At 50.1% G+C, this 21,626-nt stretch overlaps 6 protein-coding genes across 6 annotated transcripts; 2 read left to right on the plus strand and 4 right to left on the minus strand.

The window, feature by feature from the left end:
• Positions 1-1,749: 1,749 nt before the first annotated feature.
• N7533_009887 (Zn(II)2Cys6 transcription factor domain-containing protein) lies at positions 1,750-3,309 on the minus strand (the record flags this gene model as incomplete). Its single annotated transcript, XM_057106537.1, has 1 exon — positions 1,750-3,309. One exon carries the CDS (start codon positions 3,307-3,309, stop codon positions 1,750-1,752), a length of 1,560 nt encoding a protein of 519 aa, XP_056957986.1.
• Positions 3,310-6,198: 2,889 nt separating this feature from the next.
• Positions 6,199-8,261, plus strand: N7533_009888 (uncharacterized protein; the record flags this gene model as incomplete). The annotated part of the gene is made up of 2 exons (XM_057106538.1): positions 6,199-6,305; positions 6,365-8,261. 2 exons carry the CDS (start codon positions 6,199-6,201, stop codon positions 8,259-8,261), a joined length of 2,004 nt encoding a protein of 667 aa, XP_056957987.1.
• A 409-nt stretch (positions 8,262-8,670) lies between these two features.
• Positions 8,671-10,944, plus strand: N7533_009889 (putative 5'-nucleotidase; the record flags this gene model as incomplete). Its single annotated transcript, XM_057106539.1, has 4 exons — positions 8,671-8,774; positions 8,877-9,087; positions 9,169-9,362; positions 9,423-10,944. The coding sequence occupies 4 exons, from the start codon at positions 8,671-8,673 to the stop codon at positions 10,942-10,944; spliced, it is 2,031 nt and encodes a 676-aa protein (XP_056957988.1).
• A 371-nt stretch (positions 10,945-11,315) lies between these two features.
• Positions 11,316-15,230, minus strand: N7533_009890 (5-oxoprolinase; the record flags this gene model as incomplete). The annotated part of the gene is made up of 2 exons (XM_057106540.1): positions 11,316-12,647; positions 12,711-15,230. The coding sequence occupies 2 exons, from the start codon at positions 15,228-15,230 to the stop codon at positions 11,316-11,318; spliced, it is 3,852 nt and encodes a 1,283-aa protein (XP_056957989.1).
• Positions 15,231-15,689: 459 nt separating this feature from the next.
• On the minus strand, positions 15,690-18,247 carry N7533_009891 (transcription factor domain-containing protein; the record flags this gene model as incomplete). The annotated part of the gene is made up of 9 exons (XM_057106541.1): positions 15,690-16,171; positions 16,237-16,608; positions 16,671-16,755; positions 16,814-16,889; positions 16,941-17,065; positions 17,125-17,633; positions 17,699-17,952; positions 18,012-18,140; positions 18,192-18,247. 9 exons carry the CDS (start codon positions 18,245-18,247, stop codon positions 15,690-15,692), a joined length of 2,088 nt encoding a protein of 695 aa, XP_056957990.1.
• A 319-nt stretch (positions 18,248-18,566) lies between these two features.
• On the minus strand, positions 18,567-19,669 carry N7533_009892 (uncharacterized protein; the record flags this gene model as incomplete). The annotated part of the gene is made up of 3 exons (XM_057106542.1): positions 18,567-18,614; positions 18,689-19,191; positions 19,273-19,669. 3 exons carry the CDS (start codon positions 19,667-19,669, stop codon positions 18,567-18,569), a joined length of 948 nt encoding a protein of 315 aa, XP_056957991.1.
• Positions 19,670-21,626: the final 1,957 nt, after the last annotated feature.

The following is a 21,626-nucleotide window of genomic DNA, read 5'->3' on the forward strand; positions in this document are numbered from 1 at the left end:
TTGAAACTTTTTTATAAGATTCGGGTACGTTTGTACCTATTGCGATATAGCTCTAATAAGGTTTCTTACGCGCTTAACGATCGGTGATCGAGCTTTCGTGGGCGACCGTTGCGACCTTTTAATTCAAAGCTACCGGACTGTTGAAAGCGTTTCTTGGTGTAGTAAATAGATGCGCACGAGATATGATGATCCTAGGCAATTTTGGAAGACGATATACCCTTTTCGAGGGATAGGAAAGCGGGTAGTTGAAGAAGGGAGGTTTGTTGTTGTGGGTCTACGCGTTCTAGCGTGTTTCAATACCTTTGGCCCCTATGTATTATAGTAAATACGTATCTACAGTTCTAAAATTCTTCCAAATGCCCCATTTAATTGGCTAAGAATTGATATTCCGGTGGTTGATATACTCCCCAGACAAAGGATTGAGATGGTGGGAGCACACTCTGTACAGAAAGAAGATGGTGGCGAAATTACTCTGCTGAAATCAGTTTTGACACAATTAACTATAGGCCGATAGTTAAGAGTCAACGACGTCAAAGTAGAATATTATTCGAGCTTAGGATGCACGTGTGGAATCCTTTGCGACCGCATATTGTATTGCAATTCCGGTAATACGGCGCTGTGTCAAATCGGAACTCTCAATCAACTTTGGATTGAAACAGCACATTTTGCATTAAAGATATCAATAATAGTCGATACACTTAAATCTTCAGTTTGACCAAAATTCCAAGCTTAGATCGAGAATTTCTTAATTGTATGCCACCATGAGCCTCGGCGAGACAATTGAACCGACGGCATTACAGTTCAAGCGCCGGGAACGGAGATCGCAAACTGTCCGATGTTGAGAAACGGAACTCCCGGCTTTAGATGTTGGCCATGACTTGACTTCCGAGTCGCTGGTCATCCCCGGAATTCCGTGTCATACATATACAGCGGACCCACAATGGATGCTTAGTGGTATTCCGTGCGAGCGAATTTCCATCCGCAGATTGGTAATTTGGATATGAGGGTCCAGGGCCCTCAGATCTTTCCATGCAGCTGTATTTGCAATACATCAGACACTACTGTTGACACCCCCTCTCACGTTGCCCTATCATTAGACGTGATGGTTCGCACCATTCTCATTACTGGCTGCTCCGACGGCGGCATAGGAGCAGCACTTGCCCAAGATTTCCACCGACGAGGCGACCGTGTATTCGCGACCGCTCGAAACATTTCTAAAATAGAACCCCTCGGAGCTATAGATATCGAAATTTTGTCCTCGATGTCGTATCCGAAGATTCAATCCAAGCTGCCAGTTCCTAACGCCTGTTATTCTACATTTTGCTCCTGGAACGCTTTAGAGTGATCTTCACGGTGTCCATGAGCTGTCGCACTTTCCTGGTGGTGACTCGGTCTTTCGTTTCCATAGCTTCTCTGTTGAAATCTTCATTTGTTGCCGGCGTTCGTCAGTAACCAACCAGGCTAGCCGTGCTCAGAAGAATTCTATTGTAGCTAGTGATGATGCAAAGCCTCTTTTACGTCAATTTTCACTCGTTATATATGTGTTGAAGAGTAATCTTCGAGTCGGTCACGGATGTGGCTATAGTTGAAGAACCTAGAGTGTCGCTAAAGCCAAAATGGATAGATGTGGGTTTGTAAACAGCCATTGGGTAACAATGGCAACGATAACTCTTGCTGCCAACGTATCCAGCGTGCAGACCTTGTAAGCCTCGGTAACCGCTATTCAAGACATCATGCAGAAAAGCTCCTCTAAATACCACTCCCCTTCGCACTTCGTCTGTTTCGCGTAAACCGAAGAAACGTTTTCGCTTCGTCTGAGCTCAGACCATCTCGAAGGCGTGAACTGGCTAGACGAAAAGTTCCATAATCATGGACTCTGTAATTCTCTGGAATAAGTTCTTGCTGCCTGTCGGCAGTGGACGGGTACCACTCTTCAGGCGCAACCATGACCAGTTCGTCCTCGCGCGGAGGCAAACTGAGATGCCTTCCTTTCAGCAGTACGCGCTTCCTTACTTCGGAAAGCCGTCCCTCTTCAATTTCAAGGACCTTCTCGGCCAGAGCAGCCCATAATGGGCAGTTAAAGAAACCTTGTACCGAAGGCGCTTGTCGAAGGAGATCCAGTGCGTCTCGGCGTAGGGTCGGATGACGGCACTTAACAGTGGTAAAAAATAGAGGCATGCCGACGCCCATTTCGAATGTGAACGGTGATTGTGATCGACCTGGCGTCGCTGAGAGATCTAGAATATGCTTTGACCAGCTAACAATAGACTGAAATTGACCAAAATGCATATCATATTCGGTCTCATGTTGTTTAAGGCAACTTGAAATCATGACTGATATGGCTGCGTGCCAACTCAATAGAGTTGCTGCAAAAGCTGTTCTTGCGAACGAGGAGTCCTTTTCACCCCATATGGCAAAGTCGACCCTCCACCGCTGGAGCTTGGACTGAAGATCCCATTGACGCGACTGGAATAGGGGCGACCTGCTCACGACCTCTCCAGCACGGGTTTGTCTGTTTGCTTCTCTTTGGAGAAGCATCGTTTCCGCTATTAGCGAGATGATCGTTGTTCGATAATCGTTGGGGGTACAAAGCGCAGTCTCCGTGAATGCAATAATTGCTGACGAATTTTTAATCGGATACTGCGTAGCTACCAACGCGAATGTACCCAGCCGGAGGAATAACGGGACAATAACATCTCGCAGGACTGACGAATCCCAAGACGCATCTCTTCTATCAGGCAGAGCTGCGATGAGACTAGCACCCTGGTCATATAAATGTAGGGCTTTCTCAAAATGACCCTGGAGAGCCTCGATACAGATATATAGGATGCAGGTCACAAGCGCGATATACATACCAGTGGCATTTTTTTTAATCTGCCGACGCATTTGGGAAATTGATCGGCAATACCACCTGAGTGCTTCGCGTTGTTTGGGCCCTAGTTCCGTTGCAGTAGATACCGTTGATGTACGAGCAAGGCGGTCCCCATCTTCGTATAGCCCGCTGATAGCAATAATGGCGTCACATACTGCTCGTTCAGAGCGGCAAGTCTCTAGGACGATTCCTTGCCAAAAGGAGACATCAAAGCAGCCTCCGATCGCAGGACCGACTCGTTCAAAATAGTACTTAAGTGCTACTTCTTCTCGATTTTCTCGAAGAGATAGGTCAAGCGGAGAGTAAGTACGCAGAATAGATGCCGGGCCCGGCGCCTCGAAGGCATTGTCATATGAGCAGGATCGGATAGAGGTTCGACAGCGTAGGCAATAGGGCTTTTCCTCGTCACATTTCACTTTGCGGGTCCTATAGTCCATTAGATGGTCCCCTGTGGAGGAAATCACTACGCACCTACAGGCTATACAGCCTGTTCGGGATTTCAGTTTTACAGATCGATGAATTGACTGACGAAAGGTAGGTTCCATGCCCTGAAGGTAAAAGACCAGCCAATGTAAGAAATATCCGAGGTACGTGGAAGCGATTTTGGACAGAGCCGAGTAAAAGTGTCATAAATCAATACACAGTACCATACACAGTAGAGATAGCGTAACGATAGAGTGTGCTCGAGTGAAACGTCAATGCAGAGGATCGAATGGCGAACTGAGGGGCGGGTCTCAGGTTACGTGGGAAGGAGTGGATACTCGCTCTATAACATGATTGGCTGACGTAGTGCGACATGTATCTACGATGTCAGATCACGCTAGGGAACCGAGGGATAAACACCATCCGAGAAGGTAATAAAAGATCTGAAATGCGCACAAATGTAGTTATTACTTGTATGCTCCTTTTGACCGAGCCACTTTCTAGACTCCGAAGGGTCAAAAATTCGCTCTCTAAGCAACTTGAACTTGAGTTCTAGTGGGACTACGGACTAGCCACAACCTCATACAATCGTCGATCCTGTGAGTCTAAACCTAAGCTGGACTACTATTAGTAACTAGCTCTAATATGGAAACCAAAAAGGCACCAGTTGAACCGACGGCCTACACAGCTACCATGAAGAGTGACAGCGATGACAAAGGCAGCTTAGTTGTTGGTCTGTTCATCCTGGGGGGGTGCAATCACCACTATGATATATTGCGGAATCCGACAACTTATTGAAACAATGCCGACATATGGCATTCGAGACATTTCTTCGGATCAAGTCAAGTACATGCGGGGTGTTCGGCGGAGGAATCTGAGCTGGCTATGGTATAACTCTCGGACAGAAGATACTGCCTCGGCGGCGTGATGGTTTCTCGTTTTTACTATGATTGCAATGAGGCTTTCATTTATTGGCTGTGGGTCCAGAAAATAGTTATATTGTGTATATTGGTCAAGCCGATTTCGAGAACGACTGTAGAGTGCGTGGCCGGCGACGACTCTCACCTCCCCGTGGTGCCGGCTGGGAACCTGCGAATACCTAGCCTGGATGGTATTTGCAGAGCTAAGAAGAGTCACCACCGGCCAGCATTGTCCGCTGGCTAGGGCTACGGCTGGAGCGAGAGCTCAGGAGGGGCTAACCCTGGCCGCAGGCGACAAGGGAACACTTTGAAAACCACCCGACACACCACTGCGAGACCGATCCTACAATCAGTGGACACTAGGGTCGTGGGATAGGACACCCTTGGAGCGCTCTCGGGTCTGCTCTGTTGAAAGGAGGGTATCGCTGGGTCTGAGACACAGAAACGACATAGTGTTATGATATGTTACGTATAGGCACCTAGGTATTCAAGGCGAGATCGTTGGCGAAGAATTGGAATAGACCCAAGAAAAAGAAATGATAGCAGATCGACTAGATCCATCATTATTTCGACTATTTCATGACAAATAAACTTGGAGTAAAATTAGAATCATTTTCTCAAAGGCCTTTGAGTAGATCAAGTGATACATGGTTGTCTAGGCAGTGTGGGGTCGGTCCTTGTATTCTTCAGTGCGGAACTTGAAAGGAAAGCCAGATGCCTTGAACCTTGAAGAGAAACTACTAATAGCACATGGAAAGCATAACCACCTACGAATAAAGGTGACTCCAATAATATTCTATTGAATGTTTGTTTTATCGTCTACCAGTACTCAACATAGATATCTGAATATTTTCTCTACTTTAGATAGGTTGCTCGAAACGAAAGATACGTCATCCCCGAAGCTTTCGTCCTGGTCAGGGATAAGTAGATTCAACAAGAATTCCACGTCCATGGTCACGTAGATGCATGCACATGGATTGATATTAGAGTCGACATTAGAATTGGGCAACAAGATATTCCAAGGTTCCCAGATCGGGATGACTGCTTGAATACCGAGGCCCCATAATTTTTAAATTATTTTCATCTCTTTCTTTTTTTTTTTTTGCAAAAAAAGAAGAAAAAGAACGGTCATTATGGTCTGGGCTCATTTAGTAGGAAAGGGGTGATTGTTCTTTAGTGGATGATCGAATGGAGAGATTCGCGGAAACGGATCCTGCGAGATTATGTGGTGTCACTCAGCTGAGAAGCCATGTCGGAACTATTTCGGAATTGAATGAATCTAATGGGTATAGCCGGTTCATTCGATTGAGTCGAGCAAATTACTAGTACTAAGTGGTGGGGGTTTAGGGCTTTATCTATTGTATTTATTACTACTAGTAGTACTTGGTTCTTTTATACTTCAAGTACCTAGGTGGTAGTAGCTTGTGGGTGTTCTCGGTCTCTTTCTGTTTTCTACGATATGTCATAATATTTCTTTGTATTTAATACCCCACTCTGTTAGTTCCAAGTGACCACCTAGGTGTTATCTAGATAGTTAGTTACTAGTAATTAGTACTCGATATTCATGTAAATACGAGTACTCGGTCTTAGTCCGTGAAATGACTAGCCCCACGTCATTGTAGCATGAAAGTTTCTTCTGTCCAGTCAGGTGGGGAATGCTTGCCATGTGATGACAGCAAGGGGAATTATCAAAATGCAATTACTCTAGAATATTAGTCCTAGAGATTTCATTTCATTTCATTTCCATTTCCATTTCCATTGATTCAAGTTGATAAGGTAGGGCAGGCTTACTTAAGCAGAATCACATGCGCCGCTTTCGCTTTTTTTGCGCGTCTCCAACTTGAACTTTGAACTTCCTAGCCTTGTCACCCAGATCTCTTGGTTCCCGAGCCTTTTTTGCTGGCATGTCCTTTTGAAACAACATCTCGAGGTCCTTGTCCTTGTCCTTGACCTTGACCTTGACCTGAAAATCGATCTCTCAAGATGGGCGAGGCGGCTTTCCCTAAGCTGTCTCCTCTCTGTCTAACTCCACCCCCACCTCCTTCACATCAATCGACGGCTGAATCGCCGCCCATTGTCTTCATTGCTAGGTATGTGGGATCTTCCAATTTTCAAGAATTTCCAAATCGCTAAATACCTCTCTTTCTAGACATGGAGCGCGCCTCGACGCCGCAGATAAGGATTGGCATTTGACCTCTCCAACTCCCTACGATCCTCCTCTCTCTTACGGCGGCTGGCTCCAGGCTCGGGCCCTCGGTGTTCGCATCGCAAGTCTCTTACAAGCCTCAGAATATACAGGAACAGGCCCAGAAAACCAACCGAATCAACCCCCGGTGCCAGACCTTCCGGCGCAACTCCAACCTTCAGAGGAATCAGACCTCTACGATCGATACAATGTCGTCATTCATACCTCCCCATTCCTTCGGTGCCTCCAAACTTCAATAGCTGTCGGTGCGGGTATAAATCAGTTTCGATCGGGCTCCGAGGCTGAGGATGACCTTAGTGCCGCGCCTCTGCCGATGATTGAAACTACCGCTTCAGACCCTCGGACCTTACTCCGCGTCGATGCCTTTTTAGGCGAATGGCTGTCACCCGACTACTTTGATCAAATCACCCCGCCCCCAGCCTCGGACCGAATGGTGGCTTTTGCGAAAGCAGAGTTACTTCGTCGTGGCGATATTATCTTCACGCCGAGAGAGGGAACCAGAGCCTTGTCGGGCCACTTCCCAGGTGGCTGGGGTAGCCAGTCCGATCCACCATCCCCCAACGAGAATGATGAGCGCCTCCTACAAACACTAGGATCTTCGGCCATCCTAGGGTCATTGGGGCCGCGACAGAGGGCCAATAGCGATAGTCTACAGAGTCCTACCAAGCCTAGTGGTCTATCGAAAAGGTTAGGTCGGTTGTACACGGATCTGCCAGCTATTGCAGATTCTGCCTATGTGCCGCCGACTCCTAGCTATGCCGTTTCTCCCTCTGATCCAATTCCCGCTGGATACGTGGCCCATGCGCGAGACGCTTGCACAAAGGTTGATTATATGTGGGACAGCATGCGGGCGCCGTTCTGGGGTACCGGTGGCGATTACGGCGAAGAATGGAGCAGCATGCATGATAGAGTGCGTAACGGGTTTCGACAGATGGTCGAGTGGTATCGACAACCCAAAAATTCTCCCATGGAGCTATCCCGGGCCACTTCTCATGGCTTTACGCGCAAGAATCGAAATGCCCAGACGGTGCTGATCATCATCACCCATGGAGCTGATTGCAATGCTTTGATCAGTTCCATCGCCGGTCATTCGGCCTTGCTTGATATCAACACGGCTTCTCTGACCATGGCGGTACGACATGACCGGCTCAAGAGTAGTACGCCCAACTCGGACCGGTCGGGCGACCCCCCAAGTCGTCACGAGGGTCGTGCTGTCGGCCAGGAATATGCACTTCAACTGGTGGCGTCGACGGACCATCTGCGCGCGGGGGTGAACCCATCTAAGCTCACTTCCTTGTTGTCTCCCTCGGTACCGCCGTCGCGGTCGGCACCTTCAGGCCCCACATATCGCAATCGCCTCGGCTCTCGCCCTTCCGTGATGCAGGGCCCGCTTGCTATTCGACCTCATTCCACCTCAACGGTGACAAATACGACTACAAACACGACCTCAACATCAGCCTTCTCCACGGCTACCGGAGGATCCCAACCTCGAACTTGGTCGATGGCTCCACGAACATCGAGTCCCATGCGAGGACCATCGGGTCTTTGGAGCTCCATCACCTCGCCTACTGGGAAGGATAATGATGATGCGGATGACCTTGTGCCCAATTTTAACGACCCCCGATCCACTAGTCAAGACTCAGCCACACCGAATGTTTCTGTTTCTGTTCCTGTTCCTGTTGCTGCTTCGGTCGCCGTCCCGGCCGAGCGGCCAGGCTGGAGCAAGCAACTTCCCAAACGAACCAGCTCCCAACGCGGTCTTTGGGGCAGCGCAGCCTCCTTGGAGGACCGTGAGGCATCTGCACGACGGCGATGGACAGTGGCTGAGCAGAAGCTATGATAACGTAAGCTCTTTGATCGCAGTACAGGGACATCTTCTGTCCTTTTTCTTTTCCTCTTTCTTCTTCTTTCAGGATACCTCATTGCATGGCGCGGGGCATTAGCACATTCACATTCAAATCGCATTCAAAATCACATTTGCATTTCCATTTCCATTCACGTTGGATTCTTCTTTGTTTGTTTATCTTCTCTCCCATCACTGGGACTATCTCAATCTATTCCGAGTCACTCAATCATGGGACTCTCTTTGATATTCCTGCCAACTGGCCAAGTCTTGGCATCAATTTCCCCAGATTTGCCCCGCCTTCCTTCTTTTCTTCCTTTCATCCCTCGTAAACACACACATCCTCTCTTCCATCCTTAACCCTCCTCGCCACTTCTCAATTTCTCTTTCTACCCCTTGTACTTCCATGACCCCCCTCGAAAGTGACGGTGTATCCGTCACGTACGACTCGCATTGTACCCGTCTTCCGGATCTGCGGCTGCTCCACTACAATGATGTGTATCACGTTGAGTATGAATGGCCCGACCTCCTACCGATCCTGAATACCTGATCCCCCGGCCTCCAGTTTCGCATTCCCCACGGATGATTACTAAATCTTTCACGCCTTCTCAGGTCTGGATCGGCCGAGCCCATTGGCGGTACCCCGCGCTTCCAATCTCTCGTGAACTTCTACCGCTCCGACCCGCGCTTTGCCGGCCAGCCCGATGCCCTCACCTTCTTCTCCGGTGATGCCTTCAACCCTAGCCTCGAAAGTACTGTTACGAAAGGGAAGCACATGGTGCCATTTCTGAACAAAGTGGGCACGGACGTGGCTTGTGTTGGTGTGAGTAACGCAATCGATTCGATTGGATATCGGGCGGTGATGGACTTGACTTTGTGTTTATGGATTTGCTAACCCGATTAGAATCATGATTTGGATTTTGGCGTCGCACAATTCCGGCACTTGGCCGGCCAATGCCATTTCCCTTGGCTACTGGCCAATGTCCTTGACCCTGCCCTGGGAGACGATGTCCCCATCGCCAATTGCCACAAAACATGCATCTTGACTGCGTCGAATGGGATCAAGATTGGTGTGATTGGACTAGGTGAAAGAGAATGGTCAGGCACCGTCACGCTGCCTTGTAGATATTGTTTTCGGGAGAGCTAACGCACGACCAGGCTTGAGACAATCAACTCCCTTCCTCCTGATCTGATTTACAAATCCGCATCTGAAACCGCCAAGATATTGGCACCCCAACTCCGAGAGCAAGGGGCAGAGCTGGTCGTCGTTGTCTCCCACCAACGCGAGCCGAACGATAACAAATTAGCAAACAATTTACCTACGGGCTTGGTTGATATCATCTTGGGTGGCCATGATCACTACTACGCCCACTCCGTGGTAAATGGAACCCATATCCTCCGCTCAGGAACAGACTTCAAACAACTCAGCTACATTGAAGCCTTCCGCAAAACAAATGGAACTTCGGGCTGGGACTTCACCATAACCCGACGAGATGTTATTCGTTCGCTCCCGGAGGACCCATCGACGGTCGCACTTGTCGAGCGGCTCACTTCCAGCCTCAAAGCGAAGTTGGAAAAGCCCGTGGGGTATACAGTGACCCCTCTAGACGGTCGTTTCTCGACGGTGCGACAACGCGAATCGAATTTGGGAAACTTCGTCTGTGATTTGATGCGATTCTACTATGCGGCGGACTGTGCTATGATGGCCGGGGGGACCATCCGCGGCGACCAGATCTATCCACCAGGTATTCTTCGGTTGAAAGACCTGCTGAACTGCTTCCCTTTCGAAGATCCAGTTGTCCTGTTGCGTGCGAAGGGTCAGGCAGTGCTTGAAGCATTGGAGAATGGTGTCAGTCAGCTGCCAGCTCTCGAAGGCCGGTTCACACAGGTTTCCAACATCTCGTTCAGATTTAAACCTGATGCGCCTGGTGGATCGCGAATTACATATGCTCGCATCGGTGGAAAGCCCATCGACCTCCAGAAGGACTATGTCCTAGCGACACGCGGATACATGGGTCGTGGCAAGGACGGTTTTTCGTCTTTGTTGGTCAAATCTGAGGGGGGCGAGGTTGAGGAACTTGTATGTGAAGAGAATGGCGTTTTGATCAGCACAATTCTGCGCCAATACTTCATGAGTCTGAAAGTTCTCGGTAAATGGGGACGCTGGAGTGCCAGCCTGAATAGGCACTGGGGCTCTGTGCATCGCAATTTGCATGGCGAAGGCTGGTTGAAGCCACCCTCTGCAGCAGTCTCTCCGGTCTCGGAAAAGGCGCCAGTGCATCGTTTTGACCTCCGACCAGCCCTGAAACGAACTTCTCGATCCGTTCATTACTATGGACGCTTCCCCGAAGAGGCTGACCACGATGCTGCATCTCTCACTGCCAGCACCAATAGCAGTGGAGCCAATAGCGACGAGATGGACTCCGACTCGGACGACGATCCTGAAATTCTAACCTCACCCCGCTCACGCATTAACTATGTTACCCAACCAGCTCGATCTTCAGCCGACGAGGACTACCGATTACAGTTGGCTCGACGGGTGGTGCGAAAGTGGATGCGACACGCTGGTCTCCAGCCCAACCACCTCAATATGAACGATGGGGAGGGCGAATTCACACCCCCATGGACGTCTGGTATTTCTCCGCGGTTGGAAGGCCGTATTGTAATTGAAGGTTCATAGCCTAACAAACCTCCCTCGCCAAACATTTTCTCGCTTGCGCTTTCTCGCTGAATCTTTCCATGTCTCTTTCGCATTCGCGCGGGGGGCCAGGTCAGCTGGCGTCTACGGTTCACGATAACACCCTTTCCATGTTGAAGTTTTTGTTTCCCTTTTCCTTTACGAACAATAGATAGCCTCCTTTGCATATACAGGTGTCTTATGCTACAATGGCATTTTTCGGATTATCAATTAATTACCTTGTAGAGGTTGTGTACTTTGAAAATTGAAGAGTACCTAGGTACCTAGGTATCCATAATCGTACTATGAATTTCGTGTCATATATCGTCTATGTCCAGGTAACTCATGCTGTAACTACAACGCCCGGGCGTGCTTTATGCAGCGGCCTCAACGGCCCCCCATCCACCACCACCGGCAGTCATAATGACAATCCTATCGTGTGTATTCATCGCAACGGTGTTCTTACCGCCAATGTTAATTCGACGCTCCTCGCCCGTCTCCCGGTCTTTGGTTATCCACTGGTTCAACCCGGTCTGCGCATCACCACCACCCTCAAGCCCATAAGGCCGGTGCACACGCCTCTCGGAGAGAATCGAGCACTTAATCGGTGAAAGGAACTCAATTTCACGAATCACACCCTCGCCACCGGGATTCTTGCCTTGGCCTCCAGATCCCTCGCGCAGAGTGAACTGGCGGAGTAATGTTGGATAGCGCTTCTCGAGAATCTCTGGGTCTGTGATTCGCGTATTTGTCATGTGGACCTGGGTCCCCGATTCGCCCTTCCAGGTTGGTCCTGCACCGCTTCCACCCGCGATGGTCTCGTAGTATCCGAACCCTGGCTTGATCACTTCGCCGGTAGAAGGGTCAATCTTGGCGTCTGTACCAAAGGTAAGATTATTACAGCAACCTTGAGAAGCAGCGCAGGCTTGGAAGGCCTTAAAGACCACGTCTGTGATGCGTTGCGAGGTCACCACGTTGCCACCGACAACGGCGGCGGTTCTGGTTGGCGATAGGATACTCGGTGATGGAACCTGGATGTCGATAGGAGCCAGGCATCCTTGGTTCAGTGGGACATCTGCGTTGATCATACAACGCAAGCAGTAAATGATAGCCGAGTGGGTGATGGCAATCGGGGCATTCCAGCTACCATAAACTTCAGGGCCAGTGCCATCGAAGTCGAAGATGGCTGAGCCATTAGTCCCATCGATGGTGACCTTGAGGCGGATGGGCGTGCCATCATCCATATAATCCACCGCTTCCAAGGGCTGGCCGCCAAATTTCTGGTATAGACCCTTGAGGAGATTGCGCACGGCCGTCTCAGCGGTTGCCTGGATAGCATACATGTACCTTTGGACAGTCTCCACTCCGTATTCTGCGAACAGTGTTTGAATAAGATTGATGCCGCGGGTATTGGCGGCGATTTGGGCCTTCAGGTCGGACAGATTGTCGCTAATGCAACGCGCACCTGAACATCCGGGGTATTGTGCGGGCTTGGTAACCAATAATTCGATGAGACGTGCCTCGTCCAGGACGCCGTTGCTTACGATCTTGTCACCTTCAATGGCAGCACCCTCTTGCCAGAGCTCGGTAGATTTGGGGGGCATTGAACCCGGGAGGATTCCACCAATGTCGGCATGGTGACCGCGGGAAGCAACGTAGAACATGATCTCGGTTCCACCAGGTCTGTCAAAGACGGGGGTGATAACCTGCGGTAAAATTTAGTAACAAAGAAGATAGTAGGAATATTGAATGACAACACAGCAACTTACAGTAATATCGGGCAAGTGAGTTCCGCCACATGTAGGGTGGTTGGCCACAAGCACATCACCATCTTTCAGATTACCCAGCCATTTCTCATGTTGATAGCGAACTGCAAACTGCATGGATCCAAGGTGAACCGGGACATGAGGAGCATTAGCAACGAGTCCACCATCGGGCGAGAAGAGAGCGCACGAAAAGTCCAGGCGCTCTTTGATATTTGTGGAAACAGATGTCTTTTGCAAAGTCCGGCCCATCTGCTCCGCAATTGACATGAATCTATGGCCAAAGATGCTGAGGCGAATGGGATCGACCTCTGAAGACACCTGGGTTCCCGTGGCTGGGGCTTTTGCCTTGCCCTGCAGGTCTATAACAATGCAGGTTTCGAGGAGTTTCGCAATTGCGCTGGGGGCCACAACAATGGTCTGGGTCTTGTCGATGATGACTGCAGGGCCAACAATGCGGGAGCCCTTCTCAAGTTGATCCAAAAGATACACCGGTGTTTTGATACGCTCAGAGTAACCATCGAAGTAAGCAGTAGTCGTATTGGCGGGAGCGGTTTTCACATCATGGATATCGGTCTCCTTCATCTGCAGTAGAGGACTGCGCTCTGTGCGGACTTGGGTCGAAGCAATCGTGCGCACACGGATATCATCGACAAGGACTGGTCGCTCTGAGTTGAAATTGAATTCTCGGCGGTGGCGTTCCCGGAATTCGCTCATGAAGTCAGACGATTCCTGGGGACGCAGGATCATCAAGCTAGTATCGGAGCCTTCGTAGCGCATATTCAAGTATTGTTCGTGTCGGACTTGGCTAGAGGGGAAGCCCTGCGATTGCATATCCTTTGTTGCTTCAGATGCCATGTTATCAAAACGCTGGAGGAGGGTAGTATGGGAGGAGAGGTAATCAGTTGAAACAGGCTCTTGGGATTCCTTTACTACCTCGGCCAAAGCCAAGCCATACGCCGACAGGATCGAAGAGTATTTATGGACAATGATGCGAGAAATCCCCAAAGAATCAGCCACTGAGCAGGCGTGCTGACCTCCAGCTCCACCAAAGCAGGCCAAATGGTGGGATGCGGTTTCAAAGCCACGAGCTTCAGTGAGGTTGCGGATTGGTCGGGCCATTGATTCGTCAGCGACCTTGAGGAAACCGAGGGCAACTTCCTCCGGCGTGTACTCTGACTGGAAACGCTGGCGACGTTCGACATTGATCTTTTGCGTCAGATCGTGGAACTTTTGCGCTGTGACTTCAAAGTCAAGGGGCTGATCCTCGTTAGGTCCAAAGATGTGAGGGAAATACTCGGGAAGCAGTCGGCCCAAGAACAGATTGGCATCCGTCACGGTCAATGGGCCTCCTTTGCGGTAGCAAGCTGGGCCAGGATGAGCACTGGCCGATTCGGGGCCGACATAGAAGAGGCCATTACGCCAGGAGAGAATGGATCCACCACCCGCAGCGACGGTATTGATATCGAGCTGGGGTGATTGAATCAGGATTCCAGCAACCTTGGAGCCGAAGACATGCTCCAAGTGACCATCAAAACGGGAAACATCGGTGGAAGTACCACCCATGTCAAAACCAATAACTGGGGTTTTCTCAACAGGGTCCCAGCTCGTGGCAGCGAAACCAACAACTCCAGCAGCGGGGCCGGACAAAATCGCCTTCAGTCCACTAAATTTGCGGAAATCGACCAATCCACCATCTGATTGCATAAACTCAAAGCGACATTGCTCTTGCTTCTCGAGGCCACCCTCGAAACTGGAGGATATTGAATCGATATAAGTCTTGATGACAGGCGTGAGATACGCATCGGCTGCAGCTGACATGCCACGAGGTACAATCTTGATCATAGGCTGTAGTTTTGAAGACAGTGTGACAGAAAATCCCATCTGCTGCGCGATCTCTCCAATTTGGCGTTCGTGTTCAGGATAGGCGAACGAATGTACCAGGGCCACGGAGAGAGATTGGTAGCCGGCTTCCTTGAGACGGTGTAACTCCGACCGCACATGGCCAAGATCCATCTCTTGCACCACGCGGAATTTCTCGCCAGTGATACCCTCCACTATGCGAGCGTCTGAGAAGCAATCGATATCTGCGGCAGGATGGCAAGGGACCACCCGCTCATTGACTTCAACGACCTCTTCGGGGAGCACACCGGGGCGTGCCATAGTCAAGTCAAAAATAGCCGGACGAGACTGATCACCGATTTTGAGCAGATCACGAAAACCCTTAGTAGTGAATAGCACTGATCGCGCACCTTTGCGTTCTAGCAATGCATTGGTGGCTACTGTTGTACCCATGCGAAGACACCCAATCCGGTCAAGCTTTAGTGGCTGGCCACGAGGATGTGACTCGCCAGTAGCGAGCTCCAGAATCTGACGGATACCCTCTGTAGGAGCATCTTGATAGTGAGCGGGGTCAACTGAGAGGAGTTTCAAGATAATGTCAGAACGACCAGGCACAATGGCGTGGACATCAGTGAAGGTGCCCCCGCGGTCGATGGAGATGGTAATCTTCCCAGAGTCAGCCATCGCGGGCAGGTTCAGGGATTTGGGATGATATAAAAAGCGAGTATTGTATGAAGTGAAACAAAATGAAAGGAGATCAAAGCTGCTAGACAATGCCCCTGTCTATTATACAGTCTGATTACTCTAGAATCCCCCGGATTTCACCATCGTAGAGAGATATCGGGCCGACACGTGACCTCCATCGGGAGTGTCGGGCCGAGACTGATGAGAGTAGAATGGATTGATAGATTTTGATATATTTTGATAGATGATAATGTAGATTATGATAGATAATAATATAGATGATATCAAGTTGGACTGTTCAATTCATTATAGAAGTATACCTCTATAGGGTAAGCCTAGGGTGGAGAATGGAGTTCAGCCTATCGAGATAGACTTAGGGTATCCCAGTATGAGCAGAGTGCGGATGTTCTAACATTTTGTACAGAAAATACATACTACTACCTAGGTACTAGTACTCTATTATAGACGCTTCAGAGTGTTTTCGATCCAGTCCGTATCCATGTCAATATCAATCTGATCCAACGCCCCCTCCCATAGTGCCGGGTCATCATTCAGATCAAACTGGAAAGAAATGCTCTGGAAGGATGGCAGATCGGACTGCCAATCCTCCGTCGGTACTGTGGGATGGGGCGCAGGATCCGTCAAAGTGGTAGTACCGGTCGCATGTTCACCGTTGGGACTAGGTGGAATGACGAGCGCACCACTTGAACCATCTACATCGTTCTCGGTGGGTTTGGGTCCGATCGAGGCCCGCAATTCCAGAAGAAGGGAGTGGCGTGATCCCAAGTAGGCGTTGCCGCGGTCGGCCATACTTCGTAGCAGAGTAAGAGCAGTCTCCATTGATCGCGCATTGGTTTCATTGTGTGGGAATGCTGCATTCACCATGACAAGCAACAATGCTGCGGAGAAAATGTACTCGCCATCTAGATAGCCATACGTAGCTGCCAGATAGCAAAGTCAGCATGGACATGGGCATGGAACGAGGAAGCCTCCCTGCACCACCTACCGACTAGATTTTGTTTGGCGGCTGCATCCATGATCATCGTCGTGGCACGGGCAGCGGTGATGCAACTATCGATGACCGCGACTGTATTGGGAGCCAACCCTTCCTTCCAGTCTTCAGCGGAAGCGCCCATGATACCAGCATCCAGTCTTCGCTGGATGACATAAAAAACCAGCGGGCGAGCGGTCATATTCACGCATGAATAGAAATGCAAGTTTATAGAAACCGATTCTCGGTTGATGGGACTATCGAGGGTTGTAAAATCAATGCGAAGGCGATCGGGCACTTGTCGCAACCAACTGGAGAGGTCATTTGTGATACTCTGAACAGACATAATGAGATTCGACCCGGAGCGAGGTTTTTTTCGATAGATCTCTGTTGGGCTAACTTTCAGTCTGAGAACCATGAGAAACGGATACAATCATTCCAATTCCTACCTTCGCCGATTCGACCCAGGATTCGAGACAGCTGTGTGTAGTGAGTTAAGACAATACCCGGCCAGGGGTCTGAGGTTGATCCATCCTATGGAAAGAAAATTGATCAGGGCTCGGTATTGGGCTGGCTGTATGACTCGACTTACCAGTGCAGCCGGCCAAGTGATTCCAATATCCTCGTCGTGGATAGTGATAGGGTTTCCGGATTTGACCGAGAGAATTCTATTGATTTAAATCAATTAAGGCTTTCGGTTGATGTTCGGGGCAGCCTACCGGTCCAGACTATAAACCGACCACCAAGCTCGCCGTCGGCGATTGCGGTCTGTCGGCGTAATATCTTGGTCGGATACTTCTTGGTGAAGGCCTAGCGAGATCGCCATGCGCAGAGCAAGTCCGATCTAGACAAATCAGTTCTTTCGCCTCTCTCGTGATGGAACGAGCGTTACGTCTGACATACATAGAGAAAAGCCGCGTCTCTTCGGTTGAGGTTCTGCATATAATATGCTACATAGCACAGTACCTCAACGAAAAATATCGATCCCTCTTCGTAAATATCGGGCAAGAATCGCAGAGCATGTTTGAAATACTTGAAGCCTGGCGGTCCATCATCGCCAGACCACTGATTGACCGAATACATCAAGCCAAATGCGATCACCAGAAGGGCTTGGCAGTATATGAGGCATGTTTCCCGGTGGGAGAAGTCAGGTGGCTGGTGGTAAACAAAATCAAGACGTTCTTCAAATTCTTTCGGGTGGATCAGGGAGAAGATGGTGCCGATATACGTATATTGTACCCAGAAAAGACGCTTCGCAAAGTCAAAGGGCGGGAGTTGGGGTAGAGCGCCCGCGACCGGTCGCCTTAGCGATGACGGGTCATCATAAAGCGGGCGCACATCCCACGCCAGGCTCGATGAAGTCGGGTTCAAACGCTTGGCCAAATGAGTGGTCGATGATGCGCCCACAAAGTCTAGGTGGGATACCATGTCAGCAAGTGACTGATTCCGGGGATAGGGGCGTGGATGATGTGCATACGGTGTTCTCCAGATCGATTGAGGAACAGATTATCTGTCCCCTTATACCACCAATCATCTCGCTCCAACGGCATCACCTCCCTCTCCGAACCTCGAGTAGCGGTAGATGGCACGCTCGACGGGGTCGGTCGACTGGGAGAGCCGACTTGGAGCTCTTCGGGTGTGTTGGAGATGTCTGGGGTCTTCGAGGAAGAGGTATTCGAGCCATTGAGGGTACTGGGTGTGCGAACCTGCGATTGCAATTGGCGAAAGTAACTGCGAGATGAGTATCAGTAGATAGTTGATTCCTGGGAGGTTTAACCGAGTGGATTCACCTCTCAGTGATGGAGATACGTTTCTCGGCCTCGGAATAGATACAGGGCTGGCCGACATCAAGGCATGCAGCGCAAGGGAGAGGTGGGCTACCGGCGCATCGAGTTTTGCGATTGCGACATCGATTGCATCTGGTCATGCATAAGATCAGCGCTAGTTATTATTGCAGGGGGCGCACATACGCTACCATCGACCGATGGACCTGACGGTCCCGTTTGGAGACTTTGCCATGGACCATTTCCAGGACATAATCAGGGAGGGGAGATGGGAAGATCGAGGTGGAGTGGGTGTGGAAGTGGAGGAGGGTCAGTCAAGTTACCCCAAGAAGGTTGGAGGAAGTGAAGTTGTTATCTCCCCCACATTTTCTTATCTTCGGTCCGATGGGCGGGGGATCACGGGATACGATATCAACTACTTGTAGAGTACTCCTGTGTACTCCGTACTCCGTACTACTTATGAACACCTTGACAGGCTTGACTGACGAAATGAGTTGAGTTCGAGTATTTCCACATGGCCTGTCCCCCCTGAATGATAACTGATACATTAACTCATCCAACTCAGAAAATAGCCACCCCGTTCGGAGGGCTCGCCACTCCCCCAGGGACCTATTCATCTGGTTAGCACAGATCAATAAGAATGAGAATCCCAGCAGTTGCAGAATTTCCATATATGATCTCACCTTCAATGGAACACTGCTGAAGAAGAATGTATACCTTCCACGCTGACGACATTCCCGACCGAGTCGTTCCAAGTCGAAGAGCTCGCCGATTGGCAGTCCCCAGCCCGCCAGCAGCCACTCATGCAGGAAGAAGTCTGAATCCTGACATGGGTACGCTTCGAATGCGGGCTGGTCACCGGCAACAGCGGCAAACCCACTCTCCCATATCCAGCGAAGAATGGCCTCCGATGACTTGACCCCGATCACTGGAGGTGCCGCGTAGTTGGCGAGTTGCTCACACTCTGTTTGAGAGAGTTTCTCATACGCACGGGTCCAGCCGGTCCGAATAAACAAAATGTCACCGGGGCGAAATGTTGTCTTCTGACTAGCAGCCACCTCTAGCAGATCATCGAGCGGGATCGACTGGGCCTCGAAGCAGTTTACCGGCTTTCCCTTGGCTTCGGCCCATGTCGCGTAGTCGAGCAATACTCCACGTCCGACGATACCGCCGTTATCCGCCCAGACTATCATGTGTTCATTTTGTGTCAGTTGGGCAAGTGTCTCTTCTCGTCTTCTCACAACTAGAACTAACGGGGCCCGCGTACCGTGGATTCCATTCCGAGTCGAGCTCTCGATATCATGCTGGGAGCATCCATTGTAAAAAGATCCATCCTTGGCCCCAAAGTGCCGGAAACCATCCCACTGGGAGCTACTCTGTGTATTCAAGACCAGGATATCATCATTTACTGGGCGAGGAGCCTTGTTCTTAATCGTATGCTGAAATGCCGACCGCCCAAAACACGGGGCGATCATACTATTGAGCGGCCAATCGGTGGACACGCGCACCCCTTCGACAATCTCTTTGGCTGCGGCCGCGGTATTTTCTGGGGTGAGCAAGTTCAACATACCCATCTGGTCCTTATCTCCAAAGAGACCCCAGGCGTTGCCTCGGGGGCCATCGGGGTGAAGAGGGAGAGACTCGAAGGTGGGCTTTGTCGGCATGGTAGAGTACTAGTATAAGTACCTAGGTGGTTAAAGTGAGTCTTATGAATCAACTTGCAGATACAGTATTGCTACCTACGTAGTCGTATTCAAGTGAAACTTTGAAACTTCCCCAGGCTGGATCTTATACCTAGTAGTACCTAGGTACTCTTCACGATCCTTTACCCCGCAATGATTAACCACGGCAGTTTGACTCCCGGGCTGTGTTAGCCGAGTGCATCGGTGTATACTCCGGGGTGGGTCAAGGAGTATTCCAAGGGCAAGTAGTATTCTAGCTACAGTAGTAGCTAGTCGCCAGCAATGTCAGCATTAATCCATGGAAACCTAGTTGCCCTTGCCCAGGGAGAATATCTAATTTCGAGTTCGTTCGTCAACTTGAAGTCCGAGTCCGATCTCGGAATTTGAAGGCCGCCCGTGAGACATACTACTACCAGTATTCACTTCAATTTGAGTACTACCAACCTAGATACCTACCTAGGTATCTAGGTATATATCACGATTCCCACCTTGGCACCTGGGCACCCTTAGGTTAAAGTTCCGAGTCCTTTTGCCCCAGTGCCAGGTGCCCACTAGTACCAGTACTACTAGTAGTAGCAGGTGGCTGAATATCCAAACAGCTTCAATAATGGATTCCACGACACTATGGATGTTGATCAGATTGATTCCAAGGTTACTAGTACTAATACCTAGGTAGTACAAGTTGTGTATACACCGGACAACTTCAAGTTGACTCGGAATCATGTGCCCAGGTGCCCAGGTGCTTGATCAGCATGCCAGTGCAAACCACCACTTGTACTACTAGTACTTCAACCTTGGAAGTTGTCCGGTGTATACATAACTTGTACTACTAGGTGGATAGTAGTCTATTCTATACCATCCACGTGACCACTGGCATCAACACAGAGTCAACACCAACACCAACACCAACACCAACTTGAACCTTGGAACGTCCCACTCCAACTTCAACACCAACTCCAACTCCAACTCCCTTCCGCCACCGCTTTTAATTTAATGGCCAGCCTCATTCCACGGTGGACCCTGGTGGGTCACGGCCTCGAAATGCGCCCCTGGGGCACGGCCGATCTTTACCCTCCGCCATTGTCGTCATCTCCGGCAATTTTCGGCCCCTCAGCCCGCGTCTGTGTGGGTTTCTGCTGGGAAGAGGCGTTATGACCCATGCTCGTTTCGCTCCATCCCCAGTGCGATAGAGCGATATAATGAGAAGATGTTGAAAGACAAAGGGAAAAACATAATCATTTTGGAAACTTGAAGTCCAACTGGGCTAGGAACTTGAATCCACCTTTCATGCATGCTGCCCTGGGGAAAGGGATGGGCGAAACAGAGGAATCACAATACATTGGATGGATCCCCCATCAGCCTCTCCAACCAATGTGTACTCACGTTGCATCGATGACCCGCCAATCCTCCTTCCCCTCGACGAGTCAGATGAAGCAACCAATTGCTCGGGGCATCGGAGTCCAACTCGTACCCGCGGTACGTGTAAACACACACGCACACACACATGCACACCCACCCCAGGCGACAATGTACGGTACACTATTCTTGGCTCAGGTCCAGCAGGTCCAACAGATCAGCCTGATTCAAGTTAGCGGCTGCTTACTGTCACTGTGGCAGCAAAGGCCCTGGCGCAGGGGAACAACGGTGCAGAGCGTGTCTCGGACGCGGGTCCCGGTGGAGTCTTTAGAGGAGCAGATGACGAACGACAAGCGCTGCTGATGCCTCCACCCTGTGCATCGCCGCCTCTGAAAATCTGAACCAAAAATATCTTTTCTGGCTATGCTGGTGCAGGGCCCTACTGTGCTTCCAGAAAAGATTCCCGCGTCCCTATTCTTAGCCGCGACCAACCTTCTTTGCGATCGCGCGTTCTCTTTCAACGGTTGAACCTCATTTCTTTCTCCTCCTCCTCTTACTGCAATCCTCATCCGCCCTCGTTTCA

This window comes from Penicillium manginii, assembly GCF_028828005.1.
Source record: "Penicillium manginii strain IBT 31320 chromosome Unknown utg000006l:1.0-4164085.0:1.0-4166146.0, whole genome shotgun sequence".
In the NCBI taxonomy this organism is placed as follows: Eukaryota; Fungi; Ascomycota; class Eurotiomycetes; order Eurotiales; family Aspergillaceae; genus Penicillium; species Penicillium manginii.